This window comes from Phocoena phocoena, chromosome 19 (assembly GCF_963924675.1).
Source record: "Phocoena phocoena chromosome 19, mPhoPho1.1, whole genome shotgun sequence".
NCBI classification, from domain to species: domain Eukaryota; kingdom Metazoa; phylum Chordata; class Mammalia; order Artiodactyla; family Phocoenidae; genus Phocoena; species Phocoena phocoena.
Genome location: NC_089237.1, coordinates 46,103,701 through 46,124,246, shown reverse-complemented (window position 1 = coordinate 46,124,246; position 20,546 = coordinate 46,103,701). Strand labels below are relative to the sequence as shown.

The 20,546-nt window shown below is 50.5% G+C and overlaps 2 protein-coding genes across 4 annotated transcripts; one reads left to right on the top strand and one right to left on the bottom strand.

The window, feature by feature from the left end:
- The first annotated feature begins 2,266 nt into the window (after window positions 1-2,266).
- Window positions 2,267-10,564, top strand: TLCD3A (TLC domain containing 3A). Of its 3 annotated transcripts, XM_065897426.1 has the most exons (5): window positions 2,267-2,526; window positions 2,980-3,063; window positions 6,684-6,888; window positions 8,357-8,452; window positions 8,903-10,564. In XM_065897426.1, the coding sequence occupies exons 1-5, from the start codon at window positions 2,405-2,407 to the stop codon at window positions 9,170-9,172; spliced, it is 777 nt and encodes a 258-aa protein (XP_065753498.1). In that variant the 5' UTR covers window positions 2,267-2,404; the 3' UTR covers window positions 9,173-10,564. The 3 variants fall into 3 exon arrangements, with proteins under 3 accessions (XP_065753498.1, XP_065753500.1, XP_065753501.1); XM_065897428.1 differs by lacking the exon at window positions 8,357-8,452 and having other exon boundaries at window positions 2,405-2,526; window positions 8,903-9,172; XM_065897429.1 differs by lacking the exons at window positions 6,684-6,888; window positions 8,903-10,564 and having other exon boundaries at window positions 2,405-2,526; window positions 8,357-8,414.
- Window positions 10,565-11,830: 1,266 nt separating this feature from the next.
- GEMIN4 (gem nuclear organelle associated protein 4) lies at window positions 11,831-18,359 on the bottom strand. The gene is made up of 2 exons (XM_065897718.1): window positions 18,350-18,359; window positions 11,831-15,180 (listed from the first exon to the last, which is right to left on the bottom strand). The coding sequence occupies exons 1-2, from the start codon at window positions 18,357-18,359 to the stop codon at window positions 12,011-12,013; spliced, it is 3,180 nt and encodes a 1,059-aa protein (XP_065753790.1). The 3' UTR covers window positions 11,831-12,010.
- Window positions 18,360-20,546: the final 2,187 nt, after the last annotated feature.

Here is a 20,546-nt window from a genome sequence, read left to right as displayed (position 1 = left end):
TTTTTGGGGGTTTTTTGACCGCGCCAAACAGCATGCAGGATCTTAGTTCCCCAACCAGGGATCGAACCCGGGCCTGGCAGTGAGAGCACCCAGTCCTAACCACTGGACCGCCAGGGAATTCCCGACATGGTCCTGTTTCAAGGAAAGCGCATACAAATAAAAACCAACTTGCTCACTACTCAAATGCAAAGGCAGTTTAGAAAATGAACTTATAAACCTGCCTGGAGAGACAGGTAAATTGAAACTTTCTTGCAGGAGGAAACATTTGACTCAAGACTTCTGAAGGGTGAGTAGAAGTTTGTGTAAAAAAAAGCTTGATGCTTTTTGACTTTATCATTTGCCCACTTGAAAAGCCAGGGCTCACTTTATGCTTGTTGCCCTTCTGGTGGTTCAACCTAAACATTCTGGTGACTTCATGAGCATGGTGTTGGAAACTGATTTTACTGGTTATTTTCTATGCATGAAACATCTGTTGTTTTGTTGTCATTTCATAGGCTCCTTAAGAGCTGTACGAACGACTTCTTGCATGGGGGTAGATTGGTTCCCATCACTGGAAAGTATTGGCATCCTTGATGCATGTTGCTGATCCCTTTAAGAAGAGAAGGCAGGGAGGACTTGTGACCACTTGTCCCTCTCCGGAAAAGCTGGAGCCAGAGGTGACTGGGATAAACGGGTAGGGAGTAGAAATTGCAATGCAGAAGGATTTGTTGTTCTGAAGAGAATGGAAGATAGCTGTCCTTTACCCACATGCAAATGTGAATATACAGAAAGCTTTTAATTTGCCAGATATCTTGCTACCAAATTGAAGTATCTTTCTTATTTCACCAAGGGTGTTACTGGTGAATTGGGGAGTTAGAGATGTTGCCCTAAGTGGAAGAAATATCAGACTTTTCTTTGGGTTTTCTGCTTCCTTAATGTTGCTTCCTAAATCCCTCACCTTAACCACATATACAACGACGTTAAAAGCTGTGTTTACATCGGCTTCTACACCAGCAACTGCCATTTTAGAGAAATTTCATTGACATCTAAAGAAAGTTACCTTATGAAAGTCATAGAATCTTAAGAATTTTGAGCTGGAAGAACCAAAGAGAACTTGTAATTCAGCTTTTTCATTTCACAAATGAGGAAACTGGCCCAGGGAGGCTGAGCCCAGCTGTTCCAAAGTACTCTTATGGGGCTTTGGTTAGCATTTTGCATGATGGTGATTTGAAGAGACCCACAGTACCTTTCAATTGCTGTAGACATAAATGAATTGTCTTTCCCCCCACATTTGTAAGCTGAGGAAGATACAGACCAAAGTAAAACTCTGGCAAGTCCCAAGAGAAGAGAAGCCGGTAATACTGAAGTTACTGTATTGGTGCCATGTGAGTGGTGCTGAGTGAAAATGATTCGATTCTGCCCACCCAAGTTCAGGGCATTTGGCCCAAGAACTTTGAAGTAAGCACAACGCTGTCAACAACAACAACAAAACAGTCACCAAGACGGGACAGCACCTTGATCCAAAGCCTAGAGACAGTACCGCAATACCACGGGAAGTCTGCAGCCGTGAGATTCCACCTCGATGCGTGGCTTGAGAGAGGAACTGCTGGATCGATGCTCCTCTGGAGAAATTTCGGCTGTTGGCAGGACGTGGAAAAGCCATCTCTGGCCGGTAGAACGACCATTTCCTTAAGCCTCCCACTTGGAAGCGAGAGTGCTTCATAGATAAGTCAGGCGAGCAGACAGCCTCAAGCCCACCCGCCCTCTCCTTCCTTCGCCTGGAGAGACGCCCACCGCCCTGTTCGCGCCGGACCACGCCCCTGCCCCGCGGGCTCACCCCACCCTGCTGGTCGGGGGTCTAGGCCCGGAGCCTTTTCCTACCTGGCCCTCTCGGGGCCCCCCCCCCACCTCCCCTCCCTCGCCCGGTGGGCAGGTGCGGGGCAGTTCGTCAGCCAGGCGGGTCCCCGAGGGAGGGGGAGGCGTCAGCGGTGACGGAACAGAAGCCCCGAGAGCCTCGGGGCTTCCTCCACGGCCTCGGCCCGGCGGCGGCCACTCGCGCGCCGCTGGTCGGGGAAGCAACGTCCGCTCACTCGGGGCCCGGCGGGCAGCAGCTCCCGCTGCCGCCTACTCGCCGGCCGGGAAACCAGGGGAAGCCTCGGGGCCCAGGGGCGGTGGCGGCGAGACCCCGCCCCGCCCGGCCAGCCCGCTCCTATCGCGGTCCGCGGCCTGGTCACGCGGGGAGTGGCGCCGCGGGCTCGGGACCAGCGCCCGGCGGCTGCGGGAGTCGCGGCGGGCCGGGGCCGGGGGGCGGAGGGCGGAGGGTAGAAATAGGGGCGGGCAGGCCGCGTCAGTCCCGGAGCCGCGCGCGCGGAGCCGACTGAGCCACGCCGAGGGCGCCGAGCTAGGCGGCCGAGCCCGAGCACCCATGCTGCTGCCGCTGGCCTGGGGCTCGCTCCTCTTCCCGGGGCTCTTCGGGCTCTGCGCCTGGGGGCTGCGGCGCGCGCGGCCCGCCTGGACCCACAACGACTGCGTGCTGATCAGCACCAGGTACGGGGCGAGGCCGCGCCACCGCCCGACCACGCGCCCCGGCTGCGCCTGCCCAACGCCGAGCCCAGGGCGGAAAAAGGGGACGACAGGAAGCGAGGGGGCCGCCTCCCGGGTCCTCGCCGAGTCCACGGCGCGGGCCGGAGCGCTCCGAGGACCCTGTGCAGCCTACCCCCGGAGGGAGGGAGGCGGAGGAGGGTGGAGCGGGAGCAGGCTGGAGGGTGGGGGGCTGCCCACGCTGATGAGGACCGGGAGGGACGTCTCTCCGAGGCTGACATCTGCCAGCTGCTTTGGGAGTCGGGAGCGCGGCGGCGGCCCTACCGTTTTCCTCGGCGCCCTGGCGGCCTGGGGAAGTCAGGTTGAAGAGTTCTTTCTGGCTTCATGCTGTCCATGGGACTGGACTGAGCACTCTTTCCGTCCCCCCTCCCCCCTTTTCTCTTTTCTGTCGCACGTTAGGCTGGTTTCTTCAGTGCAGGCTGTGTTGGCCACCGGGTCTGGGATCATCATCATCCGCTCCTGTAGCCACGTGATCACCGACAGGTAACATCCAATGCCAGGTGAAAGCTACACCGATCACGGCGCTGGGCTTTTTCGAAGCTTCCGCATTTGAGTGGCTCACAGGTCCTAGTTCTTTATCAGCATGTGCCGTCAGGCAGCTGATTAATGGGTGAAACTTGGGCACTATAACTAGTTCCCTCCTCCTCTCCTCACCTTTAGCACCGCCAGCTTAGGAGAAAGTAAACTGAAGAAATGCTAGACCATGACAGAGCCTGAGTCTGATTTAAGGTGGCGTGTTAGAGGACAGTGTGGTCCAACGATCCAGGTTCTTTATGCGATAGATAAATGTGAAAATTCTTCAGAAGTGGAAGTGTGGCTTTTGGTTCTTTTAAATGGTCTCCCTGGGGTTCTGCTGTGGAGCATTCATTGGCCAAGACAGGATGTGTGGTTAGCAGAGCCCTGCTATGGAAAGGAACAAATCCACCACCTTTCCTTACAAATGCTGCTCCTGTCTTTCCTCTGAAAGATGAAGGTGATGAAGAGTTTTCTGGAGCTTTCAGAAAACTGACTCGAATGGGTGTGAAAGTTCGGTCCACAGGCAGGACAGGAAATGTGCATTCAGTGAAACAAATTATAGCGACCAGGCTGGTCTACTTTGTATGGTATTTAGACCTGGGTAACAGTGCCCCCCCACCCCTTTTAAAGCCATCCTTTCAAAGCCATCCTTTTTTACCTGTCTTCCTAGAATCACCCTTTCCTCCTCACAGTTAACTTGAAGAGCAATTGTCATATGTGCAGGGAAAGTTAATAGCCTTTCCTAATCCCTTTCTCATGTTTACTCTATTATGTGTCCTGGTTTTCACCTGTTGGGAATGGAATGGGAGGGGAGGCCGAGAGGGGCATCTATCTCACTGTGGCCTGCAAATTTAGTGCCTGGTTCTTATTTGGGATTAACCCTGCCATCAAGATTTTCGTGCTTTTCTTTTGCCTTTTTTTTTTTTTTTTTTTTTTTTTAGAGAAAACCAGTTATTGGCGATGAATTGTAGATGCTGAGAGAAGATAGGTCAAGTGACTTTGACTGCATACACCAAAGACTAACAGCATTTTCTCAGCTGGGTTCAATTTTTATTTGAATTGAGCATTTCCTGATGGTGCAGCAAGCTCCCTCACTGCCCCCGGTTTGTCAGGTCAAACTTGAAACCTGCCTCCTTTGCAGAGATTAAGCTAAGACAGATGCAGCCCCCACGGCACTTGAGGGCAAGCAGCAGGCAGCTGCTACACATTTCAGGAAGAGATCTGCACACAATTAGCTTTCAGTTCTGTAGCACGGTTGTGTTCTCCCCTCAGAAGCCATGTGTCTTAGTGGCTTGAGCATGGTAGCAAATCTAAGTTTGGCTTTTAGGGTCCTCCTTTTGTATATCTTTATGCCTTAGATTCATGCTCTACTTGCAAAATAGAGACAGACACCACCTTCTGTGCCCTCAACTTACATGGATGCACAGGGATGCTCTAAAGGCACCTAATCATCTGGGAAAAAAAGCCTTTTGGGGTTCACAGTCTGTACATCCAAATATTTTTCTATTCTATGTCTTTTAATTTTAGGCCTTCATATAGAATGTCTGTAGGTAGGAGGGGGTGTCTATGAATCTTCCCAAATTATCTGTAGGGTGTGATGCAGGGCCAGGGGTTTCATCAGCTCCTTAAAGAGACCCAGATCCCTATTTCTCAATGTAAGTGCTTCCTTTTTTTTTGGCCACACAGCTCACTTACATTTAAGTAAGTGCCAAGGACCTGGGTTTGATCCTGGTCTGGGAACTAAGATCCCACAAACTGCGTGGTGTGGCCAAAAATAATAACAATTAAAAGTACTCTCATACTTTTAACTTTCTAATCTTCACAATAACTTCATCAGGAAAGTAAGACAAGGATTATTATCTTTTTTTAAAAAAAAAAATTATCTTCATTTTATAGAAAAAGTTAAGGTCGGGCTTCCCTGGTGGCACAGTGGTTGAGAGTCCGCCTGCCGATGCAGGGGACGCGGGTTCGTGCCCCGGTCCGGGAAGATCCCACGTGCCACGGAGCGACTGGGCCCGTGAGCCATGGCCGCTGAGCCTGCGCGTCCGGAGCCTGTGCTCCGCAACAGGAGAGGCCACAACAGTGAGAGGCCCACGTACCGCAAAAAAACCAAAAAAGTTAAGGTCCAGGCTAGTGCTAGCTAAGATTATAATCCAGATCGCTTGCCGGTAAGTCTAAAGGGAATTCAACTAACAGCCACAATTTCGCATCTTATTGAATTGGTACTGTGTGCAAAATTTTAAAACCCTAGGCTCCACGCAAGGGGAGAGGTCAGTTATGTTTCAGATGAGTTTTTAATTGCTCTTCATAGTTGTTTTACTTTGGGATTGCTTCAAGAAAGCGATGGAGACCACAGATGGGCAGTAGAATAAATATTGCATCTTTTTGCCTCATTGGAACTTGGCTAATTAATTTACCTTGAATGTATATTAAGTTTGCCATTACTTGTTTGCCTATTTCACTGCTGACTCATTATTTAGTTTTGCTGTGGTAAGTGTGGAATCATTCAGGAACAGAAATGTGAATGGCACTCTATAGTCCCAATGTTGCAGTTCAGTGGACTGGCTCCTTAGGTTAAATGAAGACAAGGTTAAAAATACAGATTTGAGGTCCTGGACACACCATGTTTAGTCTCTGAGAGGTGGAGCCCTTTATAAGCACTGCAGGCGATTCTGATGTTCAGGTAGTTTAAGAACCATAAAACTAAATGGTTTCTTCTACCTAACACATGGATGCTTGATAAAACTTTGCTGACTTAGTCTAATCCTTCCCAGGATAGTACATAATTTCAATTTAGATTTTTTTTTTTTCATGTAGATTTTCTGTAGAGTGACTATTTGGGAAACAAAATTTTGGAAATTGTAGAGACTTACCTTCTAATCTGCTCTGGGACAGTGATAAACGATCATTTTGACTCAGCAAATATTGATTCAACCCCTTTGGACAAGTAAATGGGAACACTGTCTTTTGTCCTAGCTTCTCTTTTGGTATCTATCTATTGTAAGGTAGTCCTTGAGCTCTGGGCTCATTTCCAGAGATATTTTTCTTGAATGAAACTGGGTTTAGCCATAGTATTGTAAAGAAAGTGGCCAGGGTTACTTCCTGGAAACTCCCTAGAGTGGGATTGCAAACATTCAAGAGTAATGTCCCAACTATTGAGCAACTGAGTAAACTGGAAATACTGGGTTTGGGATTTGGGTCACTTTCCAAACCTGTTTCTTGGTGGGTCTGTTGAATCACTGGTAGAGATATCTATCAAAGTCAGCTTATATCACAAAGTACCAGAAAATCCATTACAAATGAGTAGCTAAACCAGACAAATAGTGAGGGCAAGTCGCTGAAACACATGGTGCTGAGTGAATCCTTGCTTTCTACCTTTGACACTTAGGAGTTTGCCCTGTAATTTAGAGAAAGTTGTTCACTCTCCTTATTTGTCAGCTTCAGCATGTTCATTGTAAAGTATCTGGAGTAAAAACAGCTGATTAAGTACAAAGCTGATGCAGATGTGTTTAAGAAGAGGCTGGCTGTGAGCCTTCATAACGGATATCCATAATTACTTCTTGGACCATCCATATGCTTTCTTTCAGGCACTGGCTTGCCCGAGAGTATGTCTGGTTTTTGATTCCATACATGATCTATGACTCCTACGCCATGTACCTCTGTGAGTGGTACCGAACCAGGGACCAGAGCAGCAAACATCCCCTCACCATTTTTCGAAACTTCCTAAGTAAAAACCGCCTCATGATCACGCACCACGCAGTTATTCTGTTTGTCCTTGTGCCGGTCGCACAGGTAATGGCCTCCCAGGACAGGCACCAGTAGGTTCAGCCACTCATTTCTCCTGTTGAACTGGGTGTCCCAACTGTCAGACTGCCCCCTTTTCTTCCCCTTTCCTGCTGCCCCCACTGCCCTCCTGCCAGCTGCTGCCACAGTGTAGAAAGAAATTATATCTGAAATGTCTGTGATCCTCTTTACTGGCAATCCCCCAGCCCTCTGTGATACCCGAGCGTTTGTCAAAGGTTCTGCCTTTAGTTCATACAATATAAAACCAATATATAATACAAAACAACATAAAAATTGTTTTAAAGAAATGAGAGTAGCTCCATCAACTGGTTATTTGCTCTGATAGTGCCCAGAGAGGGCTGTTTGCGTTATTTTGATGTCACAAAAGCACAGATTTTCAAAGCAAATAGCCTCATAATTTCTCCCCAGATCCATTTTTTCCCATTAAAAAAACTCATCCAGCAAGGAAGAGAAATGGGAATGCAGAGGGGAGACTAGTAATTGCAAAGTGCCTACCAGGTGACAGGTGCTTGATTTAAAAACTTGTAGCTTGGGGACTTCCCTGGGGGTCCAGTGGTTAGTACTTCACCTTCCAACGCAGGGGGTGCGGGTTCGATCCCTGGTCGGGGAGCTAAGATCCCACATGCCTCACGGCCAAAAAACCAAAACATAAAACAGAAGCAAAATTGTGACAAATTCAATAAAGACTTTAAAAATGGTCCACATCAAAAAAAAAAAACTTAAAAACAATTTGTTGCTTTCTAATCATTAGAAATTATTAGAAATAATTAGAAATGATAATTAGAAATTATTAGCCCTATACCATAGATGAAGAAACTGGGGCTCTACGAGTTTACGTACCTCGCTCGGTGGTACTAAGAGACAGAACTGCTGTCCCAATACTGCTTGCTTGCTTCCTTTTTTTGGCCGCGCCTTGTGGCTTGTGGGGGATCTTAGTTCCCCAGCCAGGGGTCGAAGCTGGGCCACAGCAGCAAAAGTGCCGAGTCCTAGCCACTCGACCGCCAGGGAATTCCCTATACTGCTTTCTTGAAAGGATAAAAGGAGAGGTAGAGTGCATGACATTCTTTAATAAGTCTCTCTTGATTGTGTTGGGGACCCTAACATCAGGCATGGGCCCTGGTGCATATTTCGTGGAACTGAACTGGCTTAAGTGCCTGCCCTTGGCATGACTCAGTTGGATACCCAAAAGTGGGCTGCAGAGTTCCTTTTGGCTGACACTGAAATTCTAGATAAAGCTCAGTGTGTGATGCAGTTGCCTCTGGACCATGAGGATTCCAAGTGCCATTGCTATGGAGGCTGCACGGTGTGAACTGGTCTGCACTGGCCCGTTTAGCGCTTCCATTTCCCTGCATGGTTGCTCAGGGTTACCCTTTTCAATAGCCCTAGTTAGAATTTTCCTTCCGGTGGTTCCTTAACCTCCATTACTTATTTCCCTTTTTCCTCTTTTCCTCTGCAGAGGCTTAGGGGAGAGCTTGGGGACTTCTTTGTCGGCTGCATCTTCATGGCAGAACTGAGTACTCCGTTTGTGTCGCTGGGCAGAGTTCTGATTCAGGCACGTATGAAAGGAGTGGCAGAAAGAGTGCCGAGGGAACAGACTCTGCTTCTCCTTGGTAGATTAAGAGGGTTTGGAGAAACTTCTTTAGTGCTACCGATAGTGGGGTAGGAGACCCTTGAACAGACTTAAAGGTCAGTTGGTCTTTCGAGCCAGTGGGATTGAAAAATTGTACATTTGATTCAAATTTGATCCGGTTCTTCATATATATTTTTCCCGGTCAGAGTTTCTCTAACCCACCGTTCCTGTGCTCCTGTCAGCTGGGTGGCTTAGATCAAATTTCACATCACTGTTGGAAACAGTATGAGGCTCTCTGCATATACAAATACGGCAGTGCTCAATCATCTTTTCTACAAGTGTCCGAAAAGGAGACGCTTGGCCTGTCCGTTGTGGGACTCAGGCTAGTCATTCCCTGAAAGTGACCCTGTGCTCTCCTTCCCTCTTTTGCAGCTAAAGCAGCAGCACACGCTGCTGTACAAGGTGAACGGAATCCTCACGCTGACCACCTTCTTCTCATGTCGGATCCTCCTTTTCCCCTTCATGTACTGGTCCTATGGCCAGCAGCAGGGACTGAGCCTGCTCCAAGTGCCGTTCCACATTCCTTTCTACTGCAATGTGGCCAACGCCTTCCTCATCGCTCCCCAGATCTACTGGTTCTCTCTGCTGTGCAAGAAGGCAGTCCGGCTCTTTGATGCTCCCCCAGCCAAAAAGGATGGTTAATTGCTCCATGAGCCAGGCAGTGAGGGCGCCTCCTCCACTCAGTATCCCCGTGGACCAAACTGCAGGTTGTGCCCTGGGTGGCCTCAGCCTTTTGGGTATTGATAAGCAGAGGGATTAGAGTTTCTCTAAAGAATATTCCTGTCACCTCCCGTTTCTAACCTGCCCCTTTTGCAAAAGCACTTTTTCCTTAGTAACAACTATTGGATCCCATCAGACCTCCACTGGCAGCAAGGTGGTTTAATGTGAAGCCCAAGGATCCTTCCTTGGGTCTTATCTCAAGGGCTCTGGAGGCAGAAGCATGGGGTGTGGAGATAGGTGGACCAAGGTGACAAGGAACTGGGCACCTGCCTGGTCCTCATACTGGTGGCTCCCCACCTTTCCAGCCACTCAGGGAGTATCCACACATACTGGGCCAGCAGAAGCAAGTGATGCTTGGTTCTTTTCCTGTGATGTTGGCCTGGGAAAATCGTTGTGGGTAGGTAGTTTTTTTATTGTTTACTAGATAACCCGTAGGTCCTTTGCCTCATCCTTTCATCCATGTGCCAACATTGAATTCTCCTGCCTACCGACTTCTGATCAGAAGTCTCACTGGCGGGGTGGGGTAGATGGCAGGGATGGGAACCTGAAGCACCTGAGTAGGTAGGAAGGCCAACAGGTCAGCACCTCTGCAGGCTGACTCGGTTAGACCAACAGTCACAGATACGATTCCCTTTTTAGCATGTCGCTCAAGCCCAGCTTTCCCCATATCCACACACACAGGAGGCTCTTATTAAAAACTATAGGGGTAAAGTGAAATGATGGCTACCGAGCTATTCACTGGGTAACCCCGCTTTGACACTGTCCTTATCCTGTGAAGCAGAACGGACTGCTGTATCCCAACCATGAGATGTCTCATCTAGACTGCCTCCTGATAAGCCAGAGCGTGGCCCAAAGTCTGTTCCTATCTGACTTACTGCCATTTAGCCACAGAAGGCTGGAGAGCAAAAGTGCAAGTCAGCCCTGGCCAAATTAAGTTCTGTGGACTGACTCCTTCACCCACCATTTACAGATAGGATCCTCTGGTGCCAACACCAACTGCTCCTGAACGACAAGGATGGGTTTTAGAAACTGCCACCATGAAGTTTTTTCCCAAGCAGTAGTGAAAAACTAGATTTTTAAAAGTGCCTTTTAATTCACTGTTGTCTGTGAACTTTTAAAGTACTGAGTGTGTAACAGTGTCTCAAATTTTGACTATTTCAGTCTTTAATGGGTGCCATTTAAAAAGCAAAATGCTGTAATTTTTTTTTTACTGTTTACTATCCGTATATCTTTATAAATCACCCCTGTGGTGACTAAGTTGCACTAATATTTTCCAACTTATTCTCATTTGTGAAATATATCCACGCCGACTTCTGGTAAGACCTGTCCTGTGACCAACTTGAATGGCTGCTGTGTGCTATTGTTTCTGTTCTGTGTTCTTCTCCGTGTAACTGGCAGAGGTGGGCTGTTGCAGGGGAAGGGGGTGTGTGAATGCCTTCAGCCTCCAGCAGAGCCTAGCTCATACCTCACTCTAACATGTTTCTGTAATTCACGGTGCCAAGAGTACATTGCAGAGTTCTAGAGTTCTAGCCCAGTGGTCACGTAACTTTAGGCCCTTTCTTCTCTTCCCAGGTGAATCCCAACTAGGAGTCAGGAGGGTGGAAACCCAATTGTAGGCCGCAGACAGAGCCAGCCCACTTTAGGTGCGGGCGGAGGGAACTTGAATACTGCCTCGCTGTGATGGGGGGTACGGAGCTGTCCTTCCTTGCCTCCCAATTAAACACTTCACTAACGAGTCCTCACGGTTCTGGAATATATCCTGGGCACGCATTTGCACACGCCATTCCCTGTTCCCACATGTTCTTCAAAACCGTGACAACCGGGACTTCCCTGGTGGTGCAGTGGTTAAGACGCCACGCTCCCAGTGCAGGGGGCCAGGGTTCGATCCCTGGCCAGGGAACTAGATCCCAAATGCATGTCGCAACTGAGTTCGCATGCCGCAACTAAAACAGCTGGCGAGTCACAACTAAGGAGCCCACTTGCCACACTAAGACCTGATAGATAAATAAAACAAACAGAAAAACCAACCAACCAACCAACCCATGACAACCCACCCCAGGCAGAAGATAATTACACCCGTCCTTTAAACACGTCTCTGTAGTGATTACCACAGTATCAGCACAGCCCCTCTGAGATCCACTGAATGGACAGAGCTAACACTGTGGGGCAGAAGTCCTCGATTCAGAAGAGACCCATTTTCCTGAGGTCACTGACCTCCCTCCCACCCACCCAACATTTCATGTTCTTGGTCCAACCCTCTCCTTTTACACTGGTTGCAGGCCTTGTACGCACACAAATCACATGGCCAATTGGTAGCAGGAAAGAGTCCCTTTCCTAGTTCCTGCCCTTTCCAAGATACGGCGAAATGACTCTTAAAGAGAGTTTCAGTGCAACAGAACACACGTACCTTGTAGTCAGTCCACCCGGGTGGTTTCACCTTTAGACGTATTTGCCAGATCCTAGGGTGGAGAAGCCCAGTGACTTGACTTGATCTTCACGACTGGCTGCGCCCAATTTCAGAGCGTACTGATGAGCCTAGACTATTGATGAGAAAGTCTCAAAAGAGGCAAGATAAAACTCCAAAGAGAATTTTATTACAATTTGTAAGTTACAAATACCTAAGAAACTATTTTCTTTACAATGTCGTCAGATTTTTGGGCTTGTGTACAATTTCACATAACCGAAAAATTTGTGTTTTTCAGCTGTAGCCCCCGTAGACCTGGCCAAGTTGAGGCCCAGCTGTTTCCTGACCCACAAAGGTCAGAAGTTGCTGATCTTCTGCAGGAGGGTTTGGCGCCGCTCCTCGGGGCTAATGTTCTCGGCGATGGACTTTAAGAAGTGCTGCTCATTTACTTTCTGGAGCAAGGAGCTGACAGAAGGGTTGGTCTTGCTCAGGGTTTCGTAGCAGGTGAGGATCTCCAAGGCCAAAACATACAGTGGTTCACACACCTCCTGGTGGAGCATGGCCATGATGTGCAGAACGTGACAGAACACCTGGGTGTAAAAAAACAGGGTTTCCTGGGTCAGGTCCTGCTCTTGTCCTTGGGCCCAAGGGCCAACTGACTGTATGAACCGAACAGAGTCCAGGAGGTCGGTCAGGCTGTTGCATAGGAGCTTGACCACATGGCTCCAGCCTTCCACAGGGAGCCAGTTATGGCAACTCTGGCTGCAGAGAAACTGGAAAGCTCTCAGCAAGAGTACGGAGAGTTGGAGCTCCTGGGCAAAGGGCTTCAGGTTGAGCAGAGGGACAAACTGAATATACTCCAGGCTGTAGGGGACATGCAGGAGCTGCTTCTCCAACAGTCTCCTGGTCAGCTGGTGAAGGCACTGCCACTCCTGGGGGCTGCACCACGGCATGACCTGCACCAGGGCCACCAGGAAGCCCTTGCTGAACAACCTGACCTCCTCAGGGTTGCCCACATCCACCACCAGCAGGGCGAGCATCTGCTCAGAGATGCTGCTGGAGATGCAGGAGCACTCCATCCAGGCCAGGAGGCCTGTGCCGGGCCCATACCTGGGGTGGGCCTGGCAGGTCCACTTGTCCTCAGAAAGCTTACAGATCTCAAAGAGCGTGGCTGGCACCTCACACTTGAAGTGGCCCTCAAAGAAGCTCTTCAGTCTCAGGCCCACAGTCCAGTCCAGCTGCTCCAGCTTCCAGTGGAGCCAGGACAGGGACTTGACCCAGGTGTCCGGGCAGAAGGTCTCGGCGTTAGCTGACACCACCTCACAGAGGAGCTCCAGGATGTGGATCACCAGGTCCTTCCCGTCCAGGGGGAGGCAGCGCTTCTCCTTGGGGAGCTGCCAGTATCTGCTGAAGCCATTCAGGAGCTGGCACAGGCTGAAGATGAGTGGGAACGGAGAGCAGGTCTGCAGCCAGTATTCCTCTAGACATGTGTTTGCTTCCAGGGTCTGGATGAAGATCCTCAGACTGAGGTCCACCTCTTTGACGTCGAGCATCAGGAAAGGCAGGACGAATTCCTTTAGCACCTCATCTGGCTTGAGAAGAGCAGCAACTGGAATCCCTTGGGGCTTCACAGGATTCACCAGGCATCTCAGGAACTCCAGAAACTGCTTCTCTTCCCTGGGTGTAGAGAACTTCGTCCAGACTGTTTCTTTGAGGCAGGACACCACGATTGTCGTGGAGGGATTTGGACCCTGCTCTTCCGCGAACCTGAGGGCGGGGAAGGCGGTGAGAATCTGAGCCAGGAACCTGTGGGTGCCAAGGTTGACCACGGCCATGCTGCATACTTTCTTCACCGTGACCTCCGGGTGCAGAATGACTAGGCGGGCCACAGAAGCGATGGCGTTAGCCAAGCCCTGTTCAGAAGCGCTCTGCGTGAGCTGGTTGAAAGTCGTGTTGAGGTCTTCCTGAAACCCCTCCAAGTGACCCAACAACTTCTCAGAGAGGCCCTTGCGCCCCCAGGAGAGCAGGACGCCCGAGAGAACTTTATTTTTATCTGGCAGTGAGAGATGTGCGTGACACTCCAGGATCAAGTCGATGACCTGTTTGATCTGGGGTCTGGGGACAGCCCCGTCTGCCGCGCTGACGTCCACCACTGCTTCCAGCAGCTCTAACACCAGGCCGGGCTCCTGGAAGACAGCCCGGCTGCTGGCCAGGCAGGCCAGCCACTCATCCGAGAAGGCCCACTTCCTCTCAGAAGCGAAAATGTAGCACATTTCCATGTGCCGGTCCAACTTCTGCTCAATGATGGCCATGGCGATGGAGGCAGTGATGTCCTTCTCGAAGCCCTTGTTCTTCAGCACCCTGTTCGTGTCCTTCAGGAAGTCACCCACGCACTCCGCCAGCTCAGAGGCCACCTGCCTCTCTTCCTTGGACAGGCTAGCGGTGTCCAGGTAGAGCTTCAGGTTCTGGCTGAAGGAGGTCAGGCTGTCGCACAGCCGGTAGCTGCTGTAGCTCGTCCCCTGGCTGCCACCGAGCGTGGCCCGCAGCTCCTCCCGCCACTCCCGCAGCAGGCTGCGCAGGAACTCGAACCCCACGAGGATCGTCTCGCTCGGCAGCCTGGCCAGTGAGGTCAGGCTGATGTCCCGCTCTGCCTCCTTCACCTTCTCTGCCAGTGCCTGCTGGTGATATGGGTTCTGGGTGTCCGTGTTCCACACGGAGATCACCGTGGCCAGTTTGTCTAGATACACAGTGGCGGACACTTCCTGGGGGTTGTCCTCCATCAGTGCAAACACGGTCAGCATGTCAGCCAAGTTGGCCAAGGTGCAACACTTCATCCCGGGGCACAGGATCCTATCCTGGATTTGCTTCAGCCCAGTGAGCAGCATGCCCAGCAGGGGCATGGTAGGACACACATCCGGGTCGGACTTAAACCTCTTTGGAGGGTGGGAGAACTCATCTGAAGAGGACAGGTACTTATGGGCCATTGTCCGGAACTGGGAGAGCAGGGGGTCCTGCTGATTGCCCTTGTGCTTCATCATTTCCCACCAAACGTCGAGGAAGAAGGCCACATCCTTCGAAGAAGTGTCAATCGTCATGTGCTCCAAAAAGCGCTCTAGTTCTGCACGGCAGACAGTAGCGGGCAAGGCCATCAGGAGCTGGATAAAGAGTCCGGAAGCTTCCAGGGACTTAAGCAGCTCAAAGAGGACCGTGTGATTGATGGTGGGGATCATGTTGCCCACGGAGAAGAACACATCTTCCTGCCACAGGGTTTCAGTGTCAGAAGGCGTGACAGGGTAGGGCTGCAGAGCCTTGGCCCAGATGATAATCAGAGCTTTCTTCTTCCAGGCGAAGGGCTGGGAGCAGGCCGTGGCAGAGGAGATCTCCCTCAGAGCCTCCACAATCGGCCGCCCGACATGCTCCCAGTCAGACTTGGTCAATTCTGCCAGTGTTTTGGGGCGGAACAGCTGCTCGGCCAGCAAGAAGCCCCCATGTAGAACAGTCATTTCTTCACAGATATTCAAAGGTCCTGCACAAACAGAAGTCCAATAGGATAGAATGTGGTGAAAAATTTTCAGAACAGCAAGCAGAGGTTAGAGGGAGAGGCAGCAGTTGGTCAGTGGGCTGTCATTATTAGGGTTAGAGATGAAAAGGGTTCTGAACAAAATCAGTGGGAGGGGGGAAGAAGGGACGGTTCTAGGACCCGCTGCAGAGCTGAAGTCAAAGGATTAACCTGAGGAATAAAAAAGGACTCCCAAGCTCTCTAGCCTGGACCTGGGAAGACAACGGGCACTACTGCAAACCGGGAACACGAGAGATGTGCTTGGAAGGAACACTGATACGTTTTGGTCATTTGGAGTTTGAGGTAGAACATTAAGGTAGAAACGTCCTCCAGCAATGGAAACACAGGGCTGAAGCTCAGGAGGAAAGTCAACCTTGAAATGTGACTCAGGAAGGAGCCTGCCCAGAGGCAAGGCCCTCCAGCAAAGGATGGGCCAGCAGAAGATTTGGGGAAGGGCTGGCTGAGAGAGAGCAAGAGAGAGAGCACAAGGACAGTACCAAACCACAGCGGCCACCAAGTACATACTGCAGGACTTGACAACTGAGCTTCTAAGTACCAATACAGACTAGGAAGGGCGTGGACCAGGACTGTCTGCACAGCAGCACTCAGACAAGCCCTGCTTCTCTTTTTTCTCTTAAAGCCTTGTCTTGGAAACAGATTTCAAACGTTCTGCCTTTTGGGGAAACAGTTCAATTCCCACAGTCTTTCCATCAAAGAGAATAAGCTACTAATGGTCCTGGTTCTCTGGTAGAAGCCAAAAAGTAGATAGAAAAAAATACTGTACTAGATTCAGAAAAGTCCTTCTTCAGTGAGCCCTGAGTTGACACAGACTTAGCAAGGAAGGCATCTTGGGATGTTTAATTAGACATGGGTTTAACTCCTAGCTCAGCCATTTAAAAGTGGTGTGGGCTTCCCTGGTGGCGCAGTGGTTGAGAGTCCGCCTGCTGATGCAGGGGACACGGGTTCGTGCCCCGGTCCGGGAAGATCCCACGTGCTGCGGAGCGGCTGGGCCTGTGAGCCATGGTCGCTGAGCCTGCGCGTCCGGAGCCTGTGCTCCGCAACGGGAGAGGCCACAACAGTTAGAGGCCCGCGTACCGGTGGGGGGTGGGGGGAAGTGGTGTGATCTTGGACAGATTACTTCTCTGAACTTCTGCATATGTGGGGATAATACAGACTTCACATTATGACCCTGAGGATCAAATAATACATACAGTCAAGCCCCTGGCATTGGGTCCACACCCACTGTTGGCTCCCAATCCCATCTTCCAGGGCTGTTGAGGGTTAGGTAAGATATATACAATTAAGAATCATGCTACAGGGCTTCCCTGGTGGCGCAGTGGTTGAGAGTCCGCCTGCCAATGCAGGGGACACGGGTTCGTGCCCCGGTCCAGGAGGATCCCACGTGCCACGGAGCGGCTAGGCCCGTGAGCCATGGCTGCTGAGCCTGCACGTCCGGAGCCTGTGCTCCGCAACGGGAAAGGCCACAACAGTGAGAGGCCCGCGTACTGCAAAAAAAGAATCAGGCTACAAAGAGCCTAAGTGCTCGATAAACGCTGGTTCTCCCAAACCTTTCCACTGTTGCCAGGACCAGAATCTTGTCCCGATTCTTTGCCTCCTCCAGCTCAGAAACAGGACATGTCTTTCTTAGGTATATTTCCTTTGGCCCAGAAACTAAATCATCGTACAAACATTGCTCACTCTTCAATGTTCCTAACCCCTCTCCCCTTTCCCAGGCCCCCAAGAACACAGCTTCCCCATTTTCACGGGCCAGGAGACTATCCTACCCCTTCCATCTGGAACAGCACTCCTATGCAACCCACTGGTGAAGGCAATCCATCTTGGTGCCCAGTGGCTGAGGCAGACTCCCAGGAAGAGCCAGGTTGCTGAGAGGTCTCCCTGGGGGTTCTGGCCTTTCTTTCTGGTTCAGGCTGCTCTCCCAGGGCCCCCCAAAAGGCTCCCTTCTGACTCTGTAAATTTAATTTTTTTGCTCTACCCGCTCAGCTGAGATGTTTGGCCCCCAAGACCCACCTTCCAGAGACGGTAAGTATATACTCATGCCACCTGAAGGAGTAAGTCCCAGAAGCAGTTAATGGCTGGGCGAATCCCAAGTGTTTTATCACGAATGGTTAACTGGCGCTTGTGAGTGCCCGCTCCTTATGTTTAAGCGCTTACTCTGTACCAGGCACTGTGCTAGTTGGTATGTGTATCTTTGCATCATCAGATCAACATTTTGAGAACCATTCCTGTTTTAGAGATGGAAACATTAAGACTCAAACAATTTGCTCAGGTTGTTGGAACTGCAAAGCAGTGGGCTGGGACAGAGATCACCACAGCTGCAGGGCTCCAAACTCTTCCAACTTTACCTTTCCACCACGGAAGAGATGGCTGGGGATAGGGACCAGAACATTTCTCAACAGCCTACTAATACTGGCACATTTTGGGGAGCCTCACCCCAGCTGTCCCAGAACAGCCTCTTGGTCTTATACCCTTAAGAGCACATCCAGCAGCGGGGGAGGCTGGGCAAGGAGCCGCCGATTTATACCAGCTCTCCCCTCCCTTCTCCCAGACCTGGCATCTGGAGAATCAAGACGCACGTTGCCGCCTCGGCTGCTGCAACCCGTGCCCACAACTGCTGGTCTGAAGAACGCTAGCCCTGCGCAAGGCACCGGACTCGACACTGTACACACGTGATCTCAGTGAAAACTCCCCCAAACTCTGTGAGGCTGATACGGTATCATCATCCCCGTTTATCCACGAGGACCTCAAGAGCGTCAGATGCTTACTCAAGAACTTAGTAGACGTTCAATAAATGAGATCGTTGGGGATACGGGATTCCCCGGGGCGCCGCCGGAGCCCGGCCTTTTCCAAAGCACGTGCCCGAACCTGTCCACTCTCGCGAACGCTAACTTCACATCCGCTGGCCCCTTCACGTGGAAAGGGGCCTGGAGCCGGCAAGAGGCGAGCGGAAGAGCGGCGGGTAGAGCCCGGCCCCCCAACCTCCGGTCTCCAGGACACCCCCGCCCTCCCAACCCCCTCCCCGGCCCGGAGGTCTCCCTCAGCCCGGGCCCACTCAGCACTGCCTGGTCGCCGGTTGCTCAACGCGGCCCACGCGGGCCCAGAGGAACCAAACACCCACCTAGATCCATGGCGGCGACGCTGGCTGCGGCGCGGGTCACCCCTCCCCCGCCAGGCCGCGAGGGCGGTGCAAGCGTCACGGCACAATGGGCGGTCCCGGGGGGGCGGGACAATGGGCGGCGCCTCGGCCCCCGCCCGCAGTCTCAGCTCGGGCTCTGCGCGGACCCCGGCATACGTCCGCCGCTCCGCGCGCACGCGCGGTCCCACCTAAGCGCCCGCGGCATCGGGGCCGCCAAGCCCACAGCTCCCCCTATCGGCCCGAGGCCTCCAACTAGGCAACAGGCAGGTACCCGCGCCTCCATCCCACGGCGTGCCCCCCCCCCCAGCTCTACCCGGGGCCCGGCCCCCAAACGACCGCCCCCTCCCAGCCCAGGCTCCGCTCGGCCGCGCGTCTCTGCAGTTCCGTACTTCCTGGGCCCCAGTCTGTCCTACCTATAGCTCCATCCCTGGCCCCGCATTCTCCCGCACCCAGTAATCCCCGGATTCCTCACACCCTCGCCACAGTTCACCCTCACTGAATGCCCCTACCCAGGCTGCCCACTAACCCGCATGGACTCACCACTCCCTGAGAGGCTTCCTCCCCCGCAGCGGGTCTCTTCCCATCAACTCTTACCATAAATTTCAGTGGCCGACGGGGAGTCCTCCTGGAAACTCTCCGACTCACAAGGACATTGTGGGACAGGTGAGATGGGCAGAAAGTCATATTAAGGAGCACTAAATGTCCCTGGCTTTGCTAATTCCATTCAGACGTCAGACACACATGGATTTCATACTAACTTTACAGGCTAACCTAGGAGAACTCCACAACACAGCCATTCTAAATCTCTCTGGATTTAAACTCAAGAGATATTTGAACTTCAACTTAATATGCTAGGACCACAACCCCTCAAGTCGAAAAATAAAATGACTACTCTGAAAACACAACTCTGGAGAAACTGAGGAACTTCCCAACTTCATCTGTTTAAAAACACCAGCTTGGGCAAAACTATCTTTAAACCTTGTTTTGTAGCTGATTATACCATTCCCATAGATGGGAAAGTAGTAACTTTTGGTTTAAAATTACTAGCTGCCCTGTGCAGAGGTAAACTTTTGGATTGCTTGATAAAAGGCCAAAGTGGTACAGTAAATGGTTTTAGGATGAATAAAATATTAAAGACTGCAACAAAGGAAAAATGACAGGCAATGAGAGAAATAAAAGGAGGCTGATATCATGAAGCTAAAATGTCCCAGGTAGATAAACAGCATTCAGTTCTCTCATGCATAGCTGTACATTTAAGAGAAAAAATTGGGGGTATGTTACAACATAAGATAAACAGATAAAGAGGAATCTGGCATGTGTTTAGTACTTACATAAACCACTTATTTTACTATAACAAACTTAGAAGGCCACATCAGGGACTTCCCTGGCAGTCCAGTGGTTAAGACTCCACCTTGCAATGCAGGGGGAGCGTGTTCGATCCCCGGTCAGGGAACTAAGATCCCACATGCTGTGCAGTGCAGCCAAAAAAAAAAAGAAAGGCCACATCACAACAGCCTAATACACTGGGGGAAGTATGGTTTCTTTTCAGGAGAACAGTATTACCAGAGATAAACATCAAGAATTAATAATCTAATTATTAATTAATTAGAAAATCTGAGAATTAACAAATCATAGTCTAAAGAAGACAGAGGCATTTACTTGATTATTCAAAATTCATAATAATTTCCCCATGCATAGGAAAAAAAAAAGTGAACCAACTGTCAACAGGAGGAACGTAGCTTGATTTGCTTTGAAACTCACAATTGCTTCCCTAAGATAGAGAATTTAAGTGGAATGAAAAGTGCTGTGGAGCTGGGAAATAATATTTTCCTCTCAGTGAAGGTTAAGATAGCCCTATCAGAAGGTGAGCTGAAACTCACTCTGAAATTTCCATACCCTACCCTGCCAGCAAGGGAGAACAGCAGAGGCTATGATTTACAAGTAATTTCATGTATATTGTACAGGAACAGATATCTTCTGAGTCAATCCTTTCCAATCTCATCAGTTTCTTCCCTATAGTTTGAACCTGGCACCACTTTAAATAATGAGTCTTACAGGTTGGTTGTAACAGCTTGATTTCAGAAGCATAATTTCAAAAAACATTTCATAATAACTATGCCCAACTTAATTCTATTTCCAGTGATTAAAACTGATTTGTTCTGCAGAATCAAATAGAAAA

What these genes read in the sequence shown, in the direction of transcription:
- TLCD3A (XM_065897426.1), top strand. Translation starts at nt 2,405, where the DNA reads ATGCTGCTGCCGCTGGCCTGGGGCTCGCTCCTCTTCCCGGGGCTCTTC. An exon ending in AGCCACGTGATCACCGACAG is followed by an intron (nt 3,064 to 6,683) that starts GTAACATCCAAT and finishes GCTTTCTTTCAG; the next exon opens with GCACTGGCTTGCCCGAGAGT. An exon ending in TCCTTGTGCCGGTCGCACAG is followed by an intron (nt 6,889 to 8,356) that starts GTAATGGCCTCC and finishes TTTCCTCTGCAG; the next exon opens with AGGCTTAGGGGAGAGCTTGG.